The 25,962-nt window shown below is 46.6% G+C and overlaps 1 protein-coding gene across 2 annotated transcripts in view; it reads left to right on the top strand.

Annotated features, from left to right (window-relative positions):
* The first annotated feature begins 99 nt into the window (after positions 1-99).
* LOC119374185 (thyroid receptor-interacting protein 11) overlaps positions 100-25,962 on the top strand; it is an 84,685-nt gene continuing 58,822 nt past the window's right edge. For both annotated transcript variants that reach the window (XM_037644244.2, XM_037644245.2), the window contains exons 1-2: positions 100-414; positions 989-1,065. In XM_037644244.2, coding sequence (XP_037500172.1) covers positions 321-414; positions 989-1,065 — 171 coding nt within the window. In that variant the 5' untranslated portion in view covers positions 100-320. The remainder of the gene's footprint in view (positions 415-988; positions 1,066-25,962) is intronic.

The following is a 25,962-nucleotide window of genomic DNA, read 5'->3' on the forward strand; positions in this document are numbered from 1 at the left end:
AAAGTGCCCGTGCCCGGCTACAAATCCTGCCAACCATTCTGCCAACAATTTTAGGAAACTCTATGAAGTTGTGGTACTGCAAACATCCGGCACATCCGGTTCGAGGTTATCGAAAATAAAAAAAACATGTCGTCTGCAGTGTGCATCGTTGGCATCGTTTACGAACAAGACGTTAGGCGTTAACTTATGACCAACCTCCTCGAATACTACTGCCGCCTGAGGCTCACTTGTGCGAAAGGCATATCAGGATGGGCAAGAAGTGACTGCTTGTGGAGACGTCGTGTGGACAAGAAGCCTTCAGGGCCCTTTGGAATGTCGATATGTCTTGGTTGGGCGGCACGCTGTCGTCACTCACCAGCCAAATATCTAATTTGACGAGCGAAGTTCTGCTCGAAGGACGAGAGGAACTGGACGGTACGTGGTTTAGCCGATGCCTTCTTCAAGCGAACACACTTGTTTCGTACCAACGTGTCCGCGAGGTTATTCTCGATTTTATGCACGTAGAAGCACCATCGGATGCAACCGTCGCATAAATAAATGAATTGCGACGGGTGCCAGTGCTACACTTGCTTCGGGTGCAGCTAATTAGGTCGATACTCATTCGCTGTGGCATATGTGAGACAAGCGTACGCTTAGCCACAGTTACGTTTAGTCGCCATTTAATCTTGGCCACGATCTCAGCATCATTCTGGCAAATTTCTTCGCGATGTGCTTCTTACGTCCAGACGTAACTGCAACGGCTCCTACCGTTACGTCTAGACGTAACGCTAGACACTTCCATTGCAGAAAAACAAAAACGAAGAAGCTACCTTTTCGCTCCTGCATACTACGCACGTAGCTTCAGGATGATTCAAGTTTATCATTTGCAAACACATAGGTACGTGATGAGTCGTGAACGGTCTTGGAACTCGGCATGTATGTAGAAGGAACGTATTTGACAAGTTCCGTGCTGTCTTTTGCTGAAAACTAGCGTGGCATGTTTTTTCAGACCAAGGAGCGCAACTGCAGCTGTTTAAAGCACGCCTCGAACAGCTTGAGGGCTGCAATGCTACTCTTCGTAAAGAGGTACGTGACTTGAGTCATTGCATGCAGAGCGTGACTGTATAACACTTTTCATGCCTGGCTTTTCTTACGCACATGCATGTCACAAAGAGCACTCGCAGTAAGTCACCTCTTGCTGTGCCATTTTTAGAAAAACAAGCGAGTCGAATGGCATTTAATGTACAAAACCTAGGTGTGACATACATTTGAGACAAAAATAACTGCTGGGCCGAAATTTCGATATGAAAATGCCATAGTGGGGTGGATTAATTGCGGCCACCTTAACGTGCACCTCAGTGTAAGCCAGTCTGTCGGAACGAAAAAAACAATATTTTTGACCGGAACGAAAACGTAACCGAAACTTTATCTCTTATTTCGTTCCGGAGTGAAACCGAAATTTTTTCAATCGTTTTTCGGTTCACGAGGAAACTTTGCAATCCAGAACAACTGAGCTCATGCAGTGTGAGCATATCGCAGGGTACAGTATTAGCAGGTACCTCAGGCAGGAATTTCGAAGCACTGATGTGTTGAAATTGTGCGAAAAATGAAAACAGTGACAACCAGAGATGTTTACATTAATGCAAGTGGACTTTTGTGCACTTGTCACGCAGGCCAAAGTGGAGAGGGCACCGTCGGTGCAGAAGTTTGTTACAGCGAAAGCTGTTATGAGATCACAACAGCTGAATTTAGCGCCATAGTTGTCTGCTGCCGCCAGTGTCCGTGACCGCTATCACGTGAAATAAGAAAAAAATAAATGAGAAACAAATTTCTAGGATCGGATGGGATTTTAACCCGCGCCCTCTGCGTGGCAGTCGGGTCTTCCACCACGGTTCCACGCTGGTGCTTGTAACTCCTTCGCAAAAATACTCTATGCAGGCGTCATGTCGGGCAAGGAATCGTGTTAACATATGTAATATAGCGTGGCAGAAGAGTAAAATAACAAGCAGTCATCACACAATGCTAATAGCGCAAACAGTGTGTGGTTTAATGCTTCCCACCAGTGTTGCGGAGTTGCCACTCCTGAATTGGAATGACTCTGGAATCATTCCACATTTTCGTGACCCTGGAATGGAATGGGAATGGAATTAAGAGCCTTTTGCATGGAATGGAATGGGAATGGAAATCTCAAAATAGAGCATGTTTTCTTTCTTCTACGCATTGTTTTTCAAACTTGAAACATTAGTAAGTCAGAGCCTCGAATTTAACAATAGAGCAGTATTTTTAAAATGGCTTGGCTGATCACAAGCACGATACATTTATAAGCAACGTGCCTACTACAAACCGAGGCATAAGTTAGTGTACAAACAAATGCATTATCCCAGCAGATACTGAAGGGAGAAACAAATTACCCCTGCACGCTTGTTCCCAGTGATAACCCCCCCACACGAAAGTGCCGAATACTCTATGCACAGCCTGATCTTTATCTCACGAGCAGTTTAGTACCTGACACACGTAAATAACCTTTGCGACTAGGAAGACATTGCATACCTGCGCACAGGCGAACACAGAAAGTTCTCACCCCATCCATGGTTGCGAGGCGCGCTTGACAAGTGTTGATGCTGACGAGCAGTGTGGCCCAGTGTTCCGTTTTCGATGCAAAGGCACAAGGTGCCCGAGCAGTGCACTGTTCCAACTAATGCCAGCAGATCTACAGGGTTTTGTTCCCCGTTAACCAAATCTTAGTTTTCTGCATGTTCACGACCTCTCAAAGCACGTGGAAAAATGCTTAGTCTTCTTGAATATAACTTTTGTCAGCACAAAAGTACGCTATGTCGTCATTTCCGCGTTAACACATTTAAGCTTAAACAATATTAAAACATCCCCATTCTTCAAACATACTGACCATGCAAATACTATAGGTAGCGGGAGGACTGTCCCTATGGGAATTAGTAGGGTGGTTGTACTGCACGAGATATGTCACCAAGCTACTATCCCTCGACGTTGGTAACGTGTTTTGCGTACTTTTGCAGTTCTTAATGCATCTGATGACATCAGCTTTATGGGGCGTTCATTCTTAACTCGATAAAACTATCAAGGTGCCTTTCTTACGTTGAGGAATTATAAGAATGGAATTGAACTGCCCGGCCAATCCCGAAGTGGGAACGGGCTAAATTTTTTCATTCTGAGGAATTGAAAGGAATGGAATTGCGGTAAGTTCTAATTCCCCGGAATGGCATTGGAATGGAATGGAGGCGCCCATTCCGCAGCACTGCTTCCCACCCACTGCAAAGTGCTCAACCATAATTCATCATCATCAGCCACAGCCCAAAGTGCACATAATGCCTTACACATATGTGGCGGATACCACGATTCTCCAAAAAATGACGAAAAATGACATAGTGGAAACTTCACCACTTCAGAAAAATTACGATGATTTATGGTGTAGTGGGTACTTTGCATGTGTACTTGTATTAGTTGCCCCATGAGACTCCACAATGGGCTCTACAAAGTCCACTCTTCCAGCTTTCGCTGTGCCTGTGCTGCGTGTTCCACGCAGGCTTGGCGATCTTTTTTATCAGAGCAGCGGTCTTGCACATCAGAGAGTACACTCAGTGACGTGCTGCTTCTGAGATCGTGCTCACTCCCTTGACAGAAAGCATTGAGCCCACTAAAAAAATTCGTATTTGCTTTTTGAGAAAATAAATACTGTGACTTTGAAATTAATACTGGTTTGTGCTAGTTTGTAGGAATTCATGGTACCGTTGCTTCCGCTCCTCTGAAGAACATGTTTTACCCTTGTCCCACTTTCCTAAGAGAAGGGCAAGTAGCTACATCACAAATCCAATGTTTTTTACGACTACTTTAACTTCAAATTTTTGCATAAAAAAAAAAAAGCCTTGACGAACCGTTACGGAAAATTTTTTTCATTCCGGAACAGAAATGAAACGGAACATTTTGCGTTGGAAAGAAACTAAAACCGAAACGAAAAACATTTCGTTCTGACACCCTGGTCTAAACACACGGTTGTTTACGCCCTCATCGAAATGTGGCTCTCTTGACCGGGAATCGAACTCATGCCCTCGAGTTTAGCAGCAAGGCACCTTACAAGCTAAGGCACACAGATACGCAAGCAGAGGTGCTCCTAACAGCTGATGCTTGTATAGAAGCAACTACATACCAAAGGGCATAGAGTATCTTACAACAATACCTAGAGGGGAATCTGGCGCTAGTGTCTACGCGGGCTCCTTGAGCGGCACTTCAACCACCGTGAGAATGATGGGAAGTACAGGCTTCGGATTTGCTGCGGATGGATTAGGTTCTTGAGATTCGCGACGCTTGTTTCCCGAGTGTAAAACAAAGCAATATGAACTTTTTACCAATTAAAACTTGCTTCATTCTTTTGTACGTAAACCGTATCGCAAAAAGTTTGCGTGACCGTGGGATGGAAGTGAAACCTGGACAAATTCAACCACCAGGGTATGCATTGCTCTGCAATTGTGTTCTAGATTTGGCATCACAATATAACGAATTATTTTCTTCACAACACTTAAAACAAACGCGCTTGTCTTCCCCTCTAAAGTACACAGTATCTATTTATGAAAATAACAGTACTGTATTGAGTGAGAAACACTTAACATATCATCTGCTGTGATGCAAGATGCGACTGTCTAAGTGGCCTGCCCCCAACGCATCTCTTGTTTTGTTGTGAAGTCGAGTCAGAGGAGCAGGACGGCGCGTCTACTTAGCTTCGCCGTCATTTTGCAGTCGATTTGAAAGAGTTTTGACAAGTAGTGCTTATCACAAAATGTGAACTCTATGCAATTTCCTGCACTGGCATGGGATGCTACATCTATGCGCAGCGGTGAGTGCAGGATGCTTTGCTAAAACTGTCAAATACAACCTGTAAAGCTGCAATGTCGCAGCAAATCAAGAGGTCTAGCGGTGTCCAGCCTCTTTGAACAACAAAGACGCTGCTTGAGTGCTTTGAAACGCACCCCACTACCCACGCCTCGCGAAGAACGAAACTGAAACTGTAGAAAAAGATTCGAAGACAGTACGCTAGCTAACGCTGTCCAATCCGAAGCCTGTACTTCCCATCATTCTCATGGTGGTTGAACGATCGCAGCGCCAGTTTCCTCTCTAGGTTATTGTATGAAACTCTATGCCAAAGGGTAAATGATGCACTGCAGAGGCGAATAAATGCAAAAACACGTCTTGCACGCTAGCCACTTTTATTTATTTATTTAGTCATACTGTGAACCCTCTGTTGAGAGTTGTTACAGGGAGGGCACAATGAATAACGCTTCACACACATACATTTAACAACGGCCAACTAACGAACAATATCGTTATCACCAGTATCAATCTAAGAATACTTGAAAATCGGATGCGTCATGTGTTTGTACAGCTTCCTCTGGCAAACTGTTCCACAAATCCATGGCATCAGGAAAAAAAAGAAACAAATCCGTTCGTATTGGTTGCACAATGAGGGTGTTCGCCGTTTCTCACGCTGCTGTTTTACGCATATTTATTTATTTTTACCTTTCCCTGTAATATCTGAAAAAATAATTTCAATCCACGCTTCTGTCTTCTAACTGTTCCAAATCGCATACCTTCAACATGTCCATTACCGAGTCTGTTCGGCTGTATTTCGAACAAATAAAACGTGCAGAGATTCTGAAGAACCTTCCGGTGCAGGCTCCAAGCTGTGCTAGCATATTCTAGAATAGGACTTATAGAAGTTTTATATTCCAATAATATCACCCCTCTCATCTCTTTCGATATTTTTTCCTCAAAAAACATAATTTTTCATATGCTGATGAGCAGATGCTGTCTACATGATGAGTCCAGTTTAATTTATCCGTAATTGTTACTCCCAAGTACTTGAAACTAGTCACGTTATCCAGAGTTCTGTCCTCAATCTTATATTCAAACAAAAGCGTAGTTTTCTTTTTCGTTATGTGAGTGTAAGTGGACTTTTTACAATTAATTTCCGTCCCCCATTTTCTGCACCACAAACTTAGTGATTGAAGACAGCGGTTGATTTTAAGCTGGTCGTCTCTGCATGTAACTTGGCAATAATTTAGACAGTGGTCTGCAAGAAGCTTAACTTTAGCAAGCGATTCCACAACTGAAGCAATGTCGTTTATATATATCTGGAGCAAGAGAGGCCCTGGCACAGAGCCCTGCAGTACTCCTGAATGAACTTCTAAATTGCTCGATATACCGTTTTTAACTTTAACAGCTTGTTGACGATGTAATAAGTATGCACCAATCCAATCAAGCAACTGCGTACTGATTCCTACACTGCAAAGTTTAGAAAGAAGTTTATGGTGTTTATTCTGCAATCTATGAAGTTAATCTCAGCTGTGTCAAGACATATGTTGGCCAATGCCTGAACAACTGCAACAAATTTGGTTGGAAAATTGCCTATTTCGGGTAATTTAGCAGCTAACTGTTCAAAATGTTGGTGCAGACCAAGTTTTGACAAAGAAGCTAGCGCATGCCAGGAAGGACAGAAGGAAGTAATTGGAGCATTTTTCATGAGTGAGGCCATAATTGTGCACGTGCACCATCAGTAGCATTTGTCTGTGTTTTGCCAAGCGAAAGCAAATGAATTATTAATATGTAGTTTACAAGGGTGGTCTTGTTGGTTATCCATAGTGAAATCCAGAAACAGGCTGAAGGACAAGAGAGGTACAAACACAGTGCTGCTAAAAGTTGTTAGTGTGCAAGGTCCGTTCAGTGTTTTTGTAATTATGCACCTCTACAGTGCATCACTTGCCCTTCAGTATGGTCAAAGCACTGTTATGCGTTTACATCATCATGCAGCCATGTGACACTTCCTTGTTAAGAATCAAAGTTCTATCACTGAGCCCCTTTGCCAATGATGGTTTGCACTTCTCTAATTCACACGTGCACTTATCTTTGTGGTAGCTGCAGAAGTTTAAAAACATCAGTGAAGAACCGCAGTGGGCAACATTTTGTTCGGCCAAAGAAGCCCTATGTGGCTTTCAACGGAAAAGTTGTGCCGCTCAATTTCTACACTCTCGTTTCATTTAGCCAACACAGACAGTTTGGCTTCCTTGGTGCCAAAGGTGCCACCTCAGTGGTGCCTTGCTCAGCCCATGTCTTCACCATGACTGCCACCTTCTCTCCTGGTGATGATTCTGTTTCTAATCATGCTTCCACTTCTAGAAGGGCACTGACACAAATTTTCCAACCTGTCTTTGCTTCACCATAGAGATGGCTCAGTAAATGCTGATATTTTATTTTGACATTACGAGCAATTTTCGCATGGCGCACCTACCGACTTTAAAGGGACTGTCTACCGCTCGGAAATATTTTCTGATTGTGGTGAAAATCAGATCGTTCGTCACATCGGCGGCAACGAGCATGCTTTTGCCCCATAAAAAAGGAATTATATTTTTAATTTGATGTTGAAAATTGTGAAAGAATGACCGCTAGCATCGCCCAACAGCGATGTGGTCAATCAACTGGTAGGACAAGAAATCCTCGCAGGTAGACTCATTTTGCTTAAAAACAAACATTTATAACTTGAAATTGTATTTTACGCACTTGAGGCCGCATTTGGTTGCGTCAGAGAGTAATTTTTTGCTTTTTAACGCGATAGCGTTAAAGAGCTCGTTCCGCAGAAATTCTGGTGTCGACGTCGGCGGCACTGGTTGTGAGCGAAAAGTCATCATCTTGTCCGTGACCTAAAAAATAAATAATAAAGAAATCTTAGGTTCGAGTGAGAATCGAACCCAGGGCGTCTGCGTAGCAAGCAAGTGTTGTACAACAGGTTTTCGAATAGGCAGCGCACAAAAGGGCAACGAATACGTACACAAAAAAGACGCAAACACAAGCGCTGTACTGCAACTGGTGATTTATTGTCAAAAGACCCGGCTTATGTATGTGAACACGCACATGCGCTCTGACAGCAGTGGATACGATGAGGACCGAAAAAAACCCGAGGAAACCGCACAAATAAAGGCACAACAAAAAACAGAAATCAGAAAACAAAAAAAACAACAAAAAAGAAAAAAAAAACGTGTGGTTCTGATAAAAAATTTGCCACACAGTATGTGCTTACATACCAAGGTATCGGCGCGCTTTTTCAGAGAACGCAACCGAGGGGCAACTGATACACTTATCTTTCCATTTGTCAATTTCCATGGCCTCGCGATTACCTCTCTGGTTTCCTTCTTGCGTTGCGCACAATCTCCGTACCTGTTAAAGTGGGAGCACAGCCACAATTCCTACAATGGAAGACCAAATGACCAGATTCTTTTGCTGCAAAGTGGCGGATGTGTTCCGTTAGCCGTGTGTTTATGCACCTGCCCGTCGGACCAATGTAAACCTTGTTACAGGTCAGAGGGATCTTGTAGATCACCTCTTCTGTGCATGCGACGTAGGGGTTGCGGTGCTTGATTTCACACGATTGCGTATGCCTCTTAGCGCCATTCACCTTTTTGCACAGGCCCGACAATCGCACTGGTGCCGAGAACACAACGTCGACACCGGCTTTCCGGCCTATCTTTCGCAGATTGTGCCAAATGGTGTGCACATAAGGTATCACCACCGTACGCCGGTGGTTCCTGCTTGCGGCAGCACTTGTTTTCTTTTTTTGCAAGCCTTCTGCGACCGAAACCAAGAGCTTCGTCGGATACCCAGAGCACATAAGGCGGCTCACCTGGTTAGTGAAGCAGGCATCACCTTTGTGCGGACAGGATTTCTGGAGGGCGCCAAGGAAGCATGATCTGGCAATTGCTCTCTTTACAAGTTTGGAGTGCGCGGATTGGTCAGACGGGCAGGTGCATAAACACACAACTAACGGAACACAACCGCCACTTTGCAGCAAAAGAATCTGGTCATTTGGCCTTCCATTGTAGGGATTGCCATAGGCGTGCGCAGGGTTCCCCATTAGGGGGGGCAAAGGTTCATCGCAGCGCCCCCCCCCACCCTACTAAGTCAATGTATGGGGCAGATTTCGCGCCCCCCCCCCCCCTCTCTTAGGTGACTAGAAGGGTCAATGTACGGGGAAGATTTTGCGCCCCCCCCTCTTATGTGATTAGGGGGGGGCGCCCCCCCTGCCCCCCCCCCCCCCCCCCCCTGTGCGCACGCCTATGAGGATTGTGGCTGTGCTCCCACTTTAACAGGTACGGAGATTGTGCGCAAGGAACGCAAGAAGGAAACCAGAGAGGTAATCGAGGCCATGGAAATTGACAAATGGAAAGATAAGTGTATCAGTTGCCCCTCGGTTGCGTTCTCTGAAAAAGCGCGCCGATGCCTTGGTATGTAACCACATACTGTGTCGCAAATTTTTTATCAGAACCACACGTTTTTTTTTCTTATTTTTACTTTTTTTGTTTTCTGTTGTTTTTTGTTGTGCCTTTATTTGTGCGGTTTCCTCGGGGTTTTTTCGGTCCTCATCGTATCCACTGCTGTCAAGAGCGCATGTGCGTGTTCACATACATAAGCCGGGTCTTTCGAAAATAAATCACCACAGTTGCAGTGCAGCGCTTGTGTTTGCGTCTTTTTTGTGTACGTATTCGTTGCCCTTTTGTGCGCTGCCTATTCGAAAATCATGGCTCACCAACTAGCCCATCAGTACATTTTTCTACAACGGAGCCACTCCATTTTTTTTTTCTTTATTGCCTTACACAAGTATTTTCACACACTAATCGTAAACTAGCGAACAGTACAGTGATAAACCATCAGCTGTTAGCTGACTGCATTTAAAACTTAGGCATGTGTAACAGCGATTCGACTGTGGAAAACGAGACACACATTCGCAAACGTAATCGCGAACAGGTGTGACTTCCAAACGGCCTTTCACAATACCACAGAGCCACCCCATTGCTTGGAACAGCACTGAAATTAACTTCGCAAACATACGCGTCCTGTGTACATGTGCCACAGTACGAGATGTAATATCACAGTAAAACGGGCTACAAGCGTATATTGCCAACGGGCGTCACACCACGTGAACTGCATAACGAGTTGGCTGTTTAAAGCCGGCCACCCATTACAAAAGGCACACACATTACTGCGCGCATATGCTTACGAACACGTAGTTGGTGCACCGCAACTTGGAAAAAGTATCACGCGCGTAATTGCTGCTGGTTTAAAGCATGCCACCCATTACAAAGGGCAGACACATTAGTGCGTGCATTCTCTTAGACACACGTACTGGGTACACTGTTGTCATAAAAGTGCTGTTGAAGAAAGCGGAAACGTTTACCGCGTGTGTGTGTGTGTGTGAGAGAGAGACCGGGCGACTGAACATAATGACAAGCGAAATGGAGCACGATAAGGATGGGGCCGGATATCGCAATCGCGTTCAACTCTTAAAGGGGTGGTGCCATCAAATTTCGAGGCTATAACAAGCCTGTTGTGGGTTTCCTCTGTATGCAAGGACACTCCACACGAAGGGTCGGACACAGCAAACGTTTAGAATATATTTTAATTCACTTCCAAAGTGTACCTAAATGCCCATTCTCCCGATCGAAACCCATCGGTAGCGCGCCAACACTGACGTCGATCTGTAGGACAGGCAACGAAAGTTGTAGTGACGTCACACCATATCTGCTGTAGTAACGTGAGTGGCCTCCGGACCTCCGCCACTTCCGCAACGTACGTACCGGCTGTAGTGAACTAGAATATATTCCAGTTCGCTATAGTACCGGCAAAGCATCGGTTGCTACATCACTCGCCGAGTTTCGATCGATTCCTGGCTATGTGCGTCACAGCCTTGTGTGGTCACGTGACCACACCTCCTACACTTCTACGTCACTGCCCAACCTCGGCGCCCAGAAACCGAAACCGAAAATTGTCCGCATCAAAAGGCGATATTAAATTATTTAGCGAGAATACATGAATCTTGGTGCGTGCATCATGCTTCCTGAAGCTATAGGAAACGCTTACAGCAAAGAACGCGCAAGCCACAAATTTGGTGGCACCACCCCTTTAAAGGCGAAGCTTAAGCATCCCCCAATTTTTTTTCTCACGCTTCCAAAAAGGCTCCCGATGGCGCTGCTTGCGGCACCGTCTTCGATTTCGTCTGATTCAACTCATGCGCTATGCCATGCGGCCCTCTGCGCTGGTCGTAAGGTGCCGCTGTATTGTTCGGATGTCTCACATGTGCTGCGCTGTGAAGGCGTGCATTTATCGTCTCTTTGATGAATCAACTTGGCTTGGATTGCGGCAGCAGTGCTAAAATAAACACAGACTGCGATTACAGCACAACAAGTGTTCTGTAATCGTACAATAAGGCTAAATTTAACCGCTAGCGCGGTTACATTCATTACATTAGTGTTCAGCGAAAATAAAGTAATCCTACAGAAATCACATGTGATTTTGGTTTTAATTTTTACCGGCGCTACAATCGTCATCGCGTCCACCAACCAGTGTTGTGTGCATGTTTCACGCCAATGGAAGAAGACCGAACGCAGATAGAAAAATCCTGTTTTAAAAATTTCTACTCGCTTTCCAGAGAAACCGCTGCAAGGTTGGACACCTCAGACGGTACGCTTTCTATTGCGGTACAAAACAGAAAAGCGATGAAGGACGGTAGACAGTCCTTTTAACACTAGTGCTACAGTACCGATTCTCGTGATTTCATGCACCAGTCTGGCTGGTTTATGATGATTTCAGGTACTAAAAACATACAAAACGGCCAATTCTTCGTCACCAACGGAGCAGAGCGGCTGTGGAAACATCACAATATTTTGCATGAGCATGTGACGAGACCGTGTCGGGATGTGAGGGTACAGTAGGAATCGAAACTAGCTTTTGAAAACATGTTATATTTTTCGGGGTGCTTTTACACTTAAAGGTTCATTTTCTAGGCTCTTGTGGGCTTGTCCTTTATTTGATGCAAGAAAATGACAACTGAAAATTTTCATGTCAATAACCCCACCCTCACCATATTTGGACATGGCAGCAAACAAGTGCAGTGTTTAGGTCACGTCTTCAAATTATGCAATGCCTGCATGGTGCAGGTGAAACAAACAAACAGAAGGCCGTTCATTACATGCGAGCCCCACTTTGAGAGAGGCCACACCTTTTACTGAACTCACGGATGTGCATTCACATGTCACTGACTACTGATCCGATGTTGAGCACACGATGCCAACATTTGAAAGAGAAGAGTGCAAAGGGGGAGAATGTTGGCAGCAGTGAAACTTGAGGCATATGATAGCAGGATAGTTCGGTTTCATCTAATGCACCCTAGGGTTAAGGGCTCGTTTTTGCTAACAGACAATAATGCCAAGGAAAGTATGGGGGGTGTTATTTGTAGCAATTAGAATATAAATGTGAAGAAAGTAAAGTGGGCGAAAAGATAACTTGCCGGTCCCTGCTGGCGGCAAGTTATCTTTTCGTCCACTTTATTTTCCTCACATTTATGTTGCCACGCCCACGTCTTATTTTGATGTATTCGGATTTGACCAGCAAGGACGGTTATCAACGCTCGACGCTGTCCGCGAAGCAGTGTTCGAGAAGCTTCGCGATTGTATAGTAGATCGTTTTGTTAAGATTGCGCGCCGCACGCGAATGTTTCAGCTTTGTCGAGAGATAACGCCGCCACCAGCGATATCGCTGGAAAGTTCGATAGCGCCTATAAAAGCCGACGCGCTTGACCGCTTGTCAGTTGATCGACGGTCGACGCTTTGTTCGCCGCTATCAGTGCATGCCGTGTGTATTGCTGTAAATTAACTTTCCGTTTCCCGGCCACAAGTTCGGCCAAATAAACAGTTTCATCTTGAAAACGCCCAGCTGTTCGTATCAGGATCAACTACGGGCTGTCCAGAGGGTTCACGATGGCGCCCTAAGGCTCGGCCTAACGGTGCCGACGTGGACGCGGCCCGCCTCGGTCTGAAAAGACCGGGCTTCAGGACTCTTAATAAAGTTTTGTGAATGAATGAATCTTGAAAAAGCTGACTGCTGTCTTCGTCGACGCCACGTCCACGTGACAATATTCTAACTGCTGCAAATAACAGTCCCCCATACTTTCCTTGGCATTATTGTCTGTTAGTTCTCATTAATATTACGCCTAACAAAGCAAAAACAAGCCCTTAAAAGTCATCTTCTTTCAGGGGCGTAGCCAAGGGGGGGGTTGGGGGGGTTCAAACCCCCCCGAAATTTTTTGATTTTGCTTGCGTATATAGGCACGCACACATACAAACTCACGCACGAACATACATAAAGTATGGTTGAACCCCCCCCCCCCCCCCCCCCCGAAAAAAATTTCTGGCTACGCCCCTGTCTTCTTTCCTTCATTCATAGCGAGGGTCTCGTTCTGGCAGACTTGATGCCTTCAGGTAGTATGCGAGGGATTATTGGTCAGCTGCGAGCTCGTAAAAAGATCACGTGCTACGTGACGCCAACAGGCAGAAAAAAAGTGTTCCACACTCGCCGCCATGGCTGCGATCGGCGCTGACTAACACTCCTAGGTTTAAATGCACATATATACCCCATAAAGTGGACAAGAGGATGACCGCTGCCGTAGCTCAGTGGTAGAGCATCGGACGCGTTATTCGAAGGTCGCAGGTTCGGTCCCAGCCGGCGGCAGGTTATCTTTTCGTCCTCTTTACTTTTTTTCACATTTATATTCTAATGAATAACACCCCCCCCACATGCTTTCCTTGGCATTATTGTCTGTTAGTTCTCATTAATATTTTGACCCTAGGATTAAGTTATTTCAAAAGTTATACGATGAGTGGCTTCCCAGATGGTTAACCAAAATTTGTAATTGACCGATATGAGCACCTGTGTTGCTCACTTTGGATGAGCTGCACACAGGTTGGCCTTGGCAGCATGGGATTTTTCAAGCAGCGTTTGTGATGCTTGTTGCCTGAATGTTGAAAAGCAGGGTGTTAAGAAATCGGTGTCTTGTGTGTCATGAAGAAGGGGAAAGACAGCTGTGGGAGAACCTGGGCTTCTTGGTCGGCCGTTGGTTTCGAAGCATGGTCACTGTACAAAAATTTTTGAAGCTGGCCCTGTTTTACAAAAAGTGACTTGTTTACGTGTAACACACTTACCTTCAATATACACTCAAACCTCAATATAACGAGCATGGATATAACAAATTATCAGTTATAGCGAAGTAAATGAAAAATAGTCTTGTCATAGATACAGTGTTACGAATACACGTTTATAACGAATTTTCGGATAGAACAAAGTTATTTTTGTGTCAGATGTGACTTTGTTATAATGAGGTTATAGAGTAGAGCCTTTGCGCAGGGATGCATTGCTTCTTCCAAGATTCTGGTACTCTCACCGTTAAGAGACATTTCGTATACAGTTTTCCTAGCACAATTGGTCCACCCTCTATCAACAGATCTGATGTTAGTCTTTACATTCCCTCTAAGGCTTTCTTTGCATTCACATGTCGTTACTGGTCAGCTTCCTCTGGGCTACTGGTTGTCCCGCTACTGTACAGATCTCTGTAAAACTTCTCGGGAATTTTAATTATCCGATCCATGCTGTTCCTTTCGCGCTGTACCCAACAAAATCGTAATTTCCACTTTTTCTTTCACTGTACAGCTTGAAACTAGGCAGCAGCCACTGCGGCGCTACTTCTCGCAGACGAGTTCTGTGCACTTCTTTCGAGTTTATCAAGGAAACCGATAAGCGCTACACACCAAACACAAAGTGGTCTATTTGGGTATTTGGGCCGGCTTGCCGTTTTTGCAGACCATATTCTGCTGCAGCGTGCCTTTTTTAAAAAATTGCCACGTGAGCTTCGGTCTGACGTAACAGGGCTGACGAATTTCCTGCGCGCTCGGTGTGCTCAGTTTCGGCTTCACCTCCTTCAATTTCGATGATTATCTCAAATTACGTGCGTTTTTTGCGATTTTTATGAAATGGACATGGCATAAAGTGTCGCATCCTACAACTCCTCCATATAAACAACGGCCGTCAAGCTAATAATTAAAAAGGTAACAAATTCTCGTTAATTGCTCATTTCAGTGTAACTTTAGGTGCGAAGTTTTTCATCCTCGGCGTAGAGTTCTTTTGCGAAGACGACAGGGGCCTGAAAGTCATAGCAGTTTTATAAAAAATCTGTATTGTTTAAAAAACAAAACAAAAGAAAACACCGTGTGTACATAAATGCTACAATGTTTCTCTATATGCATCATGATTATGTGCCTTATTTCTCCTCAACCGGCCACATAGCAAATTTCAGTTATGCACTGGAAGTTGTTAAGTGCCCAATAAGTAGCATCCTGCTGCAAGAATTTTTGAAAGCGGTTCATGCCAAGTAGTGATAAAAAATACAGTCGGACCCACATATATCGAGCTCGCTAAAGAACGGGAATTAGTTCGATATATCGCATAATTCGGTATGAAACTTTCAAAGAATGTTCTGTATTTTCAATGCGAATTTTGGTCCGTAAGTTGGCTTCACAGAACTTCTCAACGATAATGCAAGGAAGTCAGCTTAGGTCAACACACGGGGATTTAAAAATTTTGTTTTTAGTTCTTATTTTTGCGCAGTTTGTAGTTGGCGGTGAGGGTTATATGCAAGGGTGTGCTGTAGGCGAGAAAATGCGGTATCCCAAATACATGCGGGAAAGTCCCCCTCCGTGTGAAAAAGCCAACTTCTTGTGAGAAAAAGCCAACTCCTTGCTGCGCATCGATGTTCGATATATCGAATGTTTCGGCTATTTTCGTTCTCTACATTGACGTTAAAGCATTGTGGTGTTCGAAAATAGTTCGATATAACGGATAATTTAATTTACCTGAGTTCGATGTAGTCGGGTTTGGCTATAGGTAATTCGATATATAAAATATTTTACATACTGTTCGATGTACTCAATACTTATTTATATGTGGGTTCGATATGTGCGGCTTTGACTCGTTTTCGCAATGTCAATAGCGCTGCGTAACCTCACCGCGCTACACCTGTGTCGTGAGGTAAAGCATTCTGTGAGAGGAAACGGGGTCACTAGCTGTCCCACAGGACGTGCCGTATAATTACGAAGCATGATCGTTACGTCTAAAAACTTTACTGGCAATCATTAAGAGCTCTTTGTGACGTTGCTGACGCGGGACGGTGGTCAGCTTTCACGTTTGATGAGGCATCTAAGGAATTGCGCCTTAACAACTGTGGTACCTTACATTTATCGGTTAGCGCATGATTTGAAAAAGATAGGTGAACACTCCCACGTAAAATTCATATTTTCTGCGTTAAAAAATTATCCGCAATGTGTTCCAAAGTAAACAAAACAGGAGGGCAGCCTAGAGCACTGCACGGGCCCGGGCCCCCCCGAAAGCCCGGGCCGGGCCGTCCGAAGCGTTTTTCGGCGGGCCCGGGCTGTAGAGGTGTGCACGGGCTCCGGGTAGCCCGAAAGCCCGAGCCCGACCCGGCCCGCGGGCCGGGCTCGGGCGGGCCGACGTATTTTCACCTCGGGCCCGGGCCGGGCTCGGGCTACTTGGAGTTTTATCGGGCCGGGCTCGGGCCCGGCGCAAAGCCCGACTCAAGCCCGCAATATAGAGAATGAGCGCGAATTGTTTTCTAGCACGCACACAGCGCCTTTTCCGCGACCGCCCTTTACCGCTTTTCCTTTCCTTTCGCTACTTTAAACAAAAGGGGAGCAGGTAAAGCACTGCCTTTGTTGCACTTCGACAAACAGAAAAGTAACACCACCGTAGCTAGTGACGGCGCCACGGGACTGTTCGCGTTAGATTTAAGGCCAAATCCCATACGAGTGAAAATGCACGCGACTGCGACTCGACGTAGATCGCCTTCTTGCAAGCTGACGCTTGCATGGGCATACCCCATACACGTGACGGCTTTGGCGAGCGAACTCTATAGTTGCTGGCATGAGGCCGTCTACTTGTATAGCAAAAGTGCATGCTGTGCTGTCGCAGGTATGCAATGCAAATAAAATATTTGTTGCATGTTGGTACGTAAAACGTTTACCGTTGTCTCGCAGTATTTTTTATATGCACGTGCATAATTATTACATTATTTGTTGGTGTACAGCTGATGTGCTTAGTGCACAGCGAACCTTCAAAAAGCCGGGCCGGGCCGGGCCCGGGATTGTGTTTTTGTACGTCGGGCCGGGCCGGGCGGGCTCGCCGCCCTTTGCCGTCGGGCTCGGGCGGGCCTTCGACAAAGTCAGCGGGCCCGGGCCGGGCTCGGGCTCGGAAATACGGCCCGTGCACAGCTCTACCGGGCTGGGCTCGGGCTTGAAAGTGCGGGCCCGGGTCGGGCCCGGGCTTGAAGCTGCGGGCCTGGGCCGGGCCCGGGCTTGAGGCTGCGGGCCGGGCCGGACTCGGACCCGCTCATTAAAAGGCGTAAGTCGGGCCTTCGAGCACACGCAAACGTTATGCATTGCATGGTCTAAGGTATACTGTGCCAAGCTGAAGTGACACGTGCAAAGAGTTGGCTCTTAGTAAAGCTTAGCAATAAAAATAGAAAAGCAGTTGAAGTGCTATTTTTTTTTCACCATTATAGATATAGATTGGCACTGTATATTTTCACTAACGTTTTGTCTGCGGGACCAGGCTTTGTCAAAGTAACAAGTACATCGTGGTGGGTTTCCTTATAAACACGCCCGATCCCGTATATATATATATATATATATATATATATATATATATATATATATATATATATATATTAACAGCACTAACAATGGGCCAGATCACGGTTGTTCCCACGGGAGGAATAAAGATTTCGGTCTTTTATTCGAGGTTGACACATACGGTACATTTCATTTATATTCCTTGGTATTACGTGCCAAAACCACGATATGATTACGAGGCACGCCGTAGTGGCACCGGATCAATTTCGACCACCTCGAGTTCTCTAACCTGCACCTAAAGGTAAGTATATACACGGGTGTTCTTGCATTTCGCCCCCATCAAATTGCGGCCGCCGTCGCCGCGGGAATCGCACCCGTGTCCTAGGACTTAACAGCGAAACAGCTTAACCGCTGAGCTACCACCGCGGGCTAAGCAACATTTCGATGCATGCACACACCGAATTTTCCGTCCGATCGCCCGCTACAAAGGGCACGGCATCATTAATAATCATCATCAACAACTAATATGCTCTAGCGGGCCCGGGTCGGACCTGGTCATGAACAAGCGCGCCCTGGATTAGTTTAGTAATGAACGCCCGGGCCCAGGCCGGGCCCGGGCGTGGAACGACGGGCTCGGGCCGGGCTCGGGCTGGGTACGGTCAAGTACGCCCGGGCCCGGGCCGGGCCCGGGCTTGGAACCACGGGCCCGGGCCGGGCTCGGGCTGGGTACGGTCAAGTACGCCCGGGCCCGGGCCGGGCCCGGGCTTGGAATCACGGGCCCGGGCCGGGCTCGGGCTTCATAAAGCGGGCCCGGGCCGGGCCCGGGCCGTAAAATCCGGCCCGTGCAGTGCTCTAGGGCAGCCACAGTCGTGTTCCACAAAGCACGTAAAGCGGTTGTAACCTGTATTGGAGGCGTCGTCTATTCAATCCCACTGTCCTGTGGGAGAAAATATATAGGGCAAACAGGAAGATGCCTAAATAAGAGTCTAAAAGAGCAAAACTACAATCTAAACAGAGCAGTTAGTGGCCACTAGACCTGTACTGCAGTGACTGTGGCTGCAAAGCAATATCTCTCGAAACTAAAGCTATATAGCAAAGAAAAGAAATGTCATATGACTAGAGAAATGATTGAAGCTGCAGAAATAGAAATAACTATGCGAGCATGCCGTCTCTAATCCTTTGACAAAAAGAAATAGATTTTTTTTTAACCTTAGCAAATATGTACAGCAACTGCTTGTGGCACATAGCGGTGATATGTGTTGACTAGAGATATGGGCACCGATCATATCAAGTTGTTTTTCTGTTTTTTTTTTTTTACTGTCATGGTATATATGTGCCGTAGGCGTGCGCAGGGTTCCCCATCAGGGGGGCAAAGGTTCATCGCAGCCCCCCTCCTAGGTCAATGTATGGGGCAGACTTCGCAAGCCGCAGCTGACTAGGGGGGCCGCCTGTCGTCCCTTCTTCGTCTTGTGTTCTGTCAGAATTTTGCGCTGTTTCTTCCCTGTAACGAGAGCAAACCAACTAACCCAAGCTTCAACCCTAGTGATAACGACGTCATCAAGCCTTAATTTCTGATCACGTGACTTTGCATCGTTCGTGTTGACGCCGCCGCCTGCGGTCACTTTTCTCGTTTGACGAGCCACCTAAGGCTTTCGCATTGATATAACTCATAAAGGGGCCCTAGCACGGTCAGAAAACGCTGCCGATCGGTAGCTGAGGATCCTGAAAACACGTAAGCCAAACGTTGTAGCGCAGCACGCGGCCTGAAATTTACAGTTACTTTTCAATGTCAGTTAGCAAATCGCTCTCTCTTCTCTCGACAAATGATGCCATAAATTCAGATTACCGCGCCGTAAACCCAAGGACCACGGCCATCGGCTGATTTGTACATCGTGAGCTGCATAGGTACTGCGTCCGCCGCGGGATGCCGCCACGAGCTTCTAGCGATCACACTGAAAGTAAGCCTCGCGTTCGAAGAAGAAAAAAAAAAGCGCTCAAGGTAATAGACAGCTATAGTTGAGCGGAATAGTGGGCTCAGCGGGATCGAAACGCGCATGCGCAGTTCGCTAAACGACCCGTAGCGTTTACCGTGCGCTTTTCAGATTTAGCGTTACCATGTTTGCGTGGTTACCGTAGTGTACGTAAAATATGGCGGCGGTTTTGGACGCCCGCTTCGAACTAAATTTAGTGTTGATGTGGACGGATCCACTTTCGTCGCAAACGACTGTGTAAAATGGCTTCGCTCGCCTTCAGGCAGCTTCGACGACCGAGTATCACGGATAACTCAGCGTAATTTTTGAGATCGCTTCCCATATCCAACGTCCCCAGGCCCACGGCCGCTGGATGAAAAAAGGCATCCAGCGGCCGTGCCAGGCCTAACTAGAAGATCGGTGTAAACAAATCTGCCACATAAAAATTTCCGCTTTTGGTGCGTGGTTCATATTTGTCTACTTTTATCGTTGCTAAAAAAAGTAATATTGCAGCATGCGGGGATACAGGCGAGCATTGTCAGCTTTTTTTTCTTTTCACATTTTTTGACGCATTCACCCTCCGCTAGGTGACGCCACCGTCACAGCTTGGGCACGTGACCCGCTAAACTAAAACGCGCTGTCCGCAACGAACGTTTGCGGCGCGGTAGCGCTATTCCCTTAAACCCCGCTATCACGCTCACGCTGAACTATGACTGTGTGCTGTCTTATAACTATCTAATGACACGCGCCAACGAACAGGCGTAGCTTCTTGGCCCCCTGCGTAGCCTTCTTGCCTGCGTAGCATTCAGCGCTCTCGCTGGTACGAAAAGAGAGACCAAGTAATCCCTCTCACCAGGGGCGTAGCTAGAAACTTTTCGGGGGGGGGGGGGGGCACCTTCTTGATCTGAAGTGGGGGTCGGGCAGGCAGATGTGATCGAGTGTCATTTTGAGCTCTGTATGCCATGGCAAAAAAAAAAAAAATTCCGGGGGGGGGGGGGGCACGGGCCCGGTGTGCCCCCCTCTGGCTACGCCCCTGCCTGTCACGTCTGACGGATTCTGAGAATCTTTGCGACCGTCGATTTGTGTGGCCATGAGCTCCTTGAATAATTACTTGGAAAGTTGTTGCCGGACTTAAGTCCGGCAACACTTTCGTGTGAAACACTTTCCAAGTGAAACAATTGTTTCACTTGGACCAAATTGTTTCACTTGGACCAGGACCATCGATTGCGTACCCATGCAGAAAGCGAGATTTGCTCTGTCCCAGCTGCTTTCGACGAACTAAATCAGTTAATTTTCATCAGCTGTTAATGGGCTTTTATCGTTATGGCCCGGTACCATCGATTTCTATCTTTAGGAAGATATTTTAGGGAAAACCGGAAGTGGGTGAACGTAATTTGCGAAGTGTCCCGGACGGAGAAAGAACGCAAGAAGAGCCGAGTTCTCTCAGAGAGACTCGGCAGATTTAATTCGGAAGTAAGGGCTTGGCCGAGGGTGCCAAGAAGTGAGCTCCGAGAATACTGTTGGCAGCCAGGCAACTAATCACTATTTATGTCAGAGTGAAAGCTCAGTGTATGACAACGTCTAAAACGGCAATATTACCAACAGCAGTGTCCTACTTACCGAGAAAGTAAGCTAAATGTGTCACGGTGAGCGCCATGAGCGGGACATTTTGGAAATAATCTTGATGACGTGAGAGAGTCCGACTGCAATTAATCACTCGTAATCAAACTAGCTGCAGTAAAAAACCTTCCGTGCATCAAGAGACGTAATAAAATGCTGCTTGTTCGTTTCTGTTTGATTCATGGAAAAAAGAACCTCTTTGGCTTTGCCACGGGGAACGGTGCGCGTGGTTCAAAGGTTCCGTTTTCGCCAAACTGCGCTTCGCCCGGCGCCTTGCTTCGCTCACGCGGTCGTGTCTCAGTGGTAGCTTCGGTATCGTGTACCGCCGCGTGTGTTTTGCGCGCTCGTGAAAGTCGCTCTGACAAAGTTGGACAAAATGCCGCATGCGCACGTGATGTTGCCGGATGCCCGAATGGCGCACGCCGTCAGTGCACGCCGCCGCGCAGTAAAGGCGGGCAACGTTGGACACGGCAACAGTGACGTGAGAAAGACCGCTTTCAGGCGGGTGATTTGAAGTGCGCTAACGCGATGCGGACCACTAAAACGTGATTTTATTTCAAAATAAGCACTTCCTTGGCACAAAAGTGGCACTACGAGGTTTCTGGAGCGCTATTTCAACAATCAACGCCGACTTAGTATTTGCTTTTAGTGTCCCTTTAACGGAAAGTGCAGTTCGGTAGTCATAAAAGAAAAGATATAAACTAGAGAGACCGTAAATCGGGTCCGAATAATGTCAAGAAAAAAAATACCACGGGCCCTTCCAAATACGGCAAGAACGAGAATGTTGGGCTCCGATGTTTTGCTAACTCAGTGCCCGACGGAGATTTATGCTTCGCGACGTTATATGCCACTTTGATTTACATTTATTTATTCATGGCACTTTATACAGGCAAAGCATTGAGTACGGCTAACTATGCTAATGTAAGAGAAAAATACGTTAATAAATACACCTTGAACACTTGAAAGAAAAAAAAAAAACAGTGCATCAAGTCTTGGCGAGGTAAGAAAGAATTACACGATATTATTTGGTTCCCGTTGTTCATCATGAAATGATTGATTGTTGAGGATGGATGCAATATAAATTCCAAAGAACACGTGGAGGTTCTAATGAAAGCCCTTTCTTCTGTCCATGCAAAGAAACGCAAGCGGTTTGGGGGTCTCTCTGTTGGCCACTTTGATCGTCTACCGTACGCAATGAGCTATTCGCGCGGCTAGAAAGTGCAAACATTGCTGCATGTGTCGCCCACGATAGTGCGGTCTACTACCGTACTCGCCGCGTATCAGTAGTGGTAAAACAAGTGTCCGCAACCATGGTAGTGAAGTTAACATAATGTCCGTATAGGAAGGGCAGTGTGGTGTGGCCATTTAGGTGTCATCAAAATGAACTAGTTCATTTGGCAGACAGATCGGAGCCACTTTTTCACCGACGCTGTACTGATTACGGTTCTTATTTGAAATGGTTAACCACGCTATTTGCGGGATCGAATCCCGGCCGCGGCGGCTGCATTTTCGATGGAAGCGACAATGTTTGAGGCCCGTGTACTTAGATTTAGGTGCACGTTAAAGAACCCCAGGTGGTCGAAATTTCCGGAGCCCTCCACTCTCATAATCATATCGTGGTTTTGGGACGTTAAATCCCAGATATTATTATTAACCACGCTGTTCGAGTATGACATTCTAGTGATTTTTCGGTTATCATATCGCTACGCGCGCGGACCGACCGACAGCAATGGCCGCTCGCCAGACGCCTCTTTCCCTCGATGGAGCACCATCATAGCTAAAGAAAGAGTCTAAGACAGATTAAGTATTCCAACTCCATGATAGGTTAAGAAGGGAAAACGAAGGTCAAAGTTTCGTTTCTTCAATTTCGCACCAGAACATCGGCGTGTGAACGTCAGTATGGCGTCACGAATTTCCAAGTCTTTTTGCGTATTTTGGCCACATTATGAAATATTCTGTAACAATTGCTACGCTCCGACTGTGCACCCTTGAACTGAAGCGCAGTTGTCGGAATCTGTGATGTCACGGCGAGCTACTGCGAAATTGTGATTTACTAAAACGAGAGAAATTGTTTTTTCTCTCCTTCGTCGAAGCTTCGGCTGACTCCTTTTTGCCGAGTCATCTCGAACGTTTTCTCGCCATCTTGGACCGCGTATGCAGTTGGAAAGACACGTTGGCTCGGTGCAACGTGGCGCATAGTATACGATTCTCGGTGATCATGTGCGCATCGGAAACGCCTGAACATCGCCATTGGGGCCATCCGGGGAGCGAATGATGCTTATTCATGCGCTCACGGCCGCGGCTCCATGCCTGTCGCAATGGCTGCACGAGGCAAAAGACAGGAACAGCGGCACCTGCAGCGGTCGCGAAATGAACGCACAAAGAAATGAGCGATTGAGGATGTGATGCTCTGATTGGCTCAGAGCTAGGCGCGTGCCTGCTGGCGGCGCTTGCGTTTGATGATATTGGCGATTTCGCTACAGCAAGGCGGCTTTTATTCGAGTGAGAAACGTACATCGCGCGTTCAGCGAAGGCAGCAGCCGTGTCGGATTGTATACTTGAACGAGGACTTCCTCCGGCACGCTGTCTGTAAATGCGTCAAATCGATACGTCGTTATTTCAAGGTATACTCGATATTGTATTGAAACAAAAATATGGTGTGTTATAGTTACATGCCTATTTATTCTGAAGCCATTCGTGCTCCGTTTTTGCATAAGTAGAATGAAATCTCAGGCTAGTGCAAATTCGTTTTCGGTCGCGCCCACGTTGAACAAAGAAGAATTATACTTTTGACGTGGGTCTCGGGGAGAGGCACGTCGAACGACTCGTCGAATATGGTATAGTGCTTTCAGCAAAGTGATCATCTGCAAAATGAAGTTGAATGAAGACAAATTTATTACGCAGGAGGTTCAGTTCATCCAAAGCTCAATGTATCTCGCACAAATAGCAAAAGCAAGTGGTGTGCACAGTTGTGTGCATAACGTCTCAAAGGACAAATATTTGTTGCGATATCTGACGTCGTGTTTTTGCGGCGATGCTGTAATATCAAAGGGTGCCCGCAAGAGAACGCCAGCTGCAGGTCCATCGAGGCGGGATGTAAGCTGGCGGCACTCGAACGCGGCGACCTCGAGCGGGAGGCATGGCTGGCTGATTAGCGCATATTAATTAATTGGCCTCCGTGACATCGGGCGTCGTCCTGTTTTGGCCTCCATTGTGGCTGCCTGGCCATGTGTGAAAAGGGGCCGTTTCCCGGCCGGTCACGCTTCGCTGCAACCGCTGTTGCCGATGCTGACGCGATACTTTGCACTGCGCAGCACTCTGCTCAAGCGCCGACCCCGTGCGTCAACACTGGACGTCGAGCTAGACGAGAGAGACGCGGCGAAATTTGCCACTGCCCGGTTACCTTGATTACTTATGTTGCCGATTCCAGGCTGTAAAGCGAGCCCTGTTCGTGGAGCGGAAGGTGACTCAAGCCGCAACCACGAGTTGGCATTTCCATGCAAAGGTTAATGACCTTTGCCTGCTCACTAACCGACGGATGAAACACTTTCTTCGGTTACACACGTGAAGCCGCACCAAACTCAGAAGCAGAAACGAACCCAATCAACGACGAAACCCCGGTCTTGCTCTGCATACCTACAGTGCGCTTGTTGGTTGGTCAGGATTGGCGATCAAGGGGAGGCTGCAGAGCCGAACAGCATTACTTTATTTTCTGTTTGAAAAGAGAGGTTGTTGTTTTACTTTTCATAAACGTCGCACCTTTTACGCGCAGTCACAATGGCGTCTTGAGGTGAGCCCTCCAGCTTGTCGGACGACTCGCCGAAGGAGCATTTCAGTAACGCGGCCGTCAGGTTCACAAACCAAAACTCTACTTGGCCGAGCAGTACGTGTGCAGTAGCTCCTTCATTGCCAAGAAAAGTTAAGCTCAACACCGAGAAAATCTTCATCCGGCAGCGGAAGAGATCCCTAAACAGAGCGCAGGCCTCGTCCTCCTTGTTTCCAATGGCCCTGACGAGGTCCAATTTTTTACATTTATGCAGCAGCTGTTTTTGTTTTACGCACTTTACAGCGAAAGTTTTTAGGCCCATACCCAGCCAACGTTACACGTCGCAATTGACCGCATCATTATCAAATACGTGTTGGCGCTCTTTGGCCATCATTGGCTCTTGTGCCACGAAACACCACACATCGTCATCATGCACTGAACGCGCAGTATTCTCCCGCTGGCCATTTCTGAGTGGAGCGCTCTTGCATTTTCGAGGAGGTTGAAAAAGGCGACCGCAAAAGACGTTGTTTGTTTCAGATCGCCATGTATTACACGTGCAGTGATATAACCCTGCTCATTGTATTTTGTGAACTGGAATTGTACTAGTAATTGTTGTTTCACATTCCACTGCTGATTGAGCCTATCCGGCCAGAAATATTGTAAAATAAATAAATAAATAAATGAATAAGTATCACGAGCGTAGTCAGAGGTAAAGGGCTCGACCCCCTGCCTCCTCCCTGGCGCCGAAAAATTTGAGTTTGTGTGTGTGTGTGTATATACAAAGACGAACGAAAATAAGCAAAACTGTAATAATAGGAACGGCTACATATATTGTTCTCGCGGATGTTATCGTGAACCGTCCCTCTGCGCGCCTCAGAGCCAAATGAGTCGTCAGGCGCCTTCCGCACGACTCCTCTCAGGGAATGAACATGGGAATTTGATGCATTTCCAGCGCTTAGGCCGAATAGGAAAAACAAAAAAATTCGGCAGATCCCACGTACCGTGGAAATCGATATTATGCGAAGCATGCGAGGGATGGTGACTGTGGCGTAATCTTTCACATTGAGCGAAACGTTACGGAATG

This window comes from Rhipicephalus sanguineus, chromosome 11, assembly GCF_013339695.2.
Source record: "Rhipicephalus sanguineus isolate Rsan-2018 chromosome 11, BIME_Rsan_1.4, whole genome shotgun sequence".
Lineage (NCBI taxonomy): Eukaryota > Metazoa > Arthropoda > Arachnida > Ixodida > Ixodidae > Rhipicephalus > Rhipicephalus sanguineus.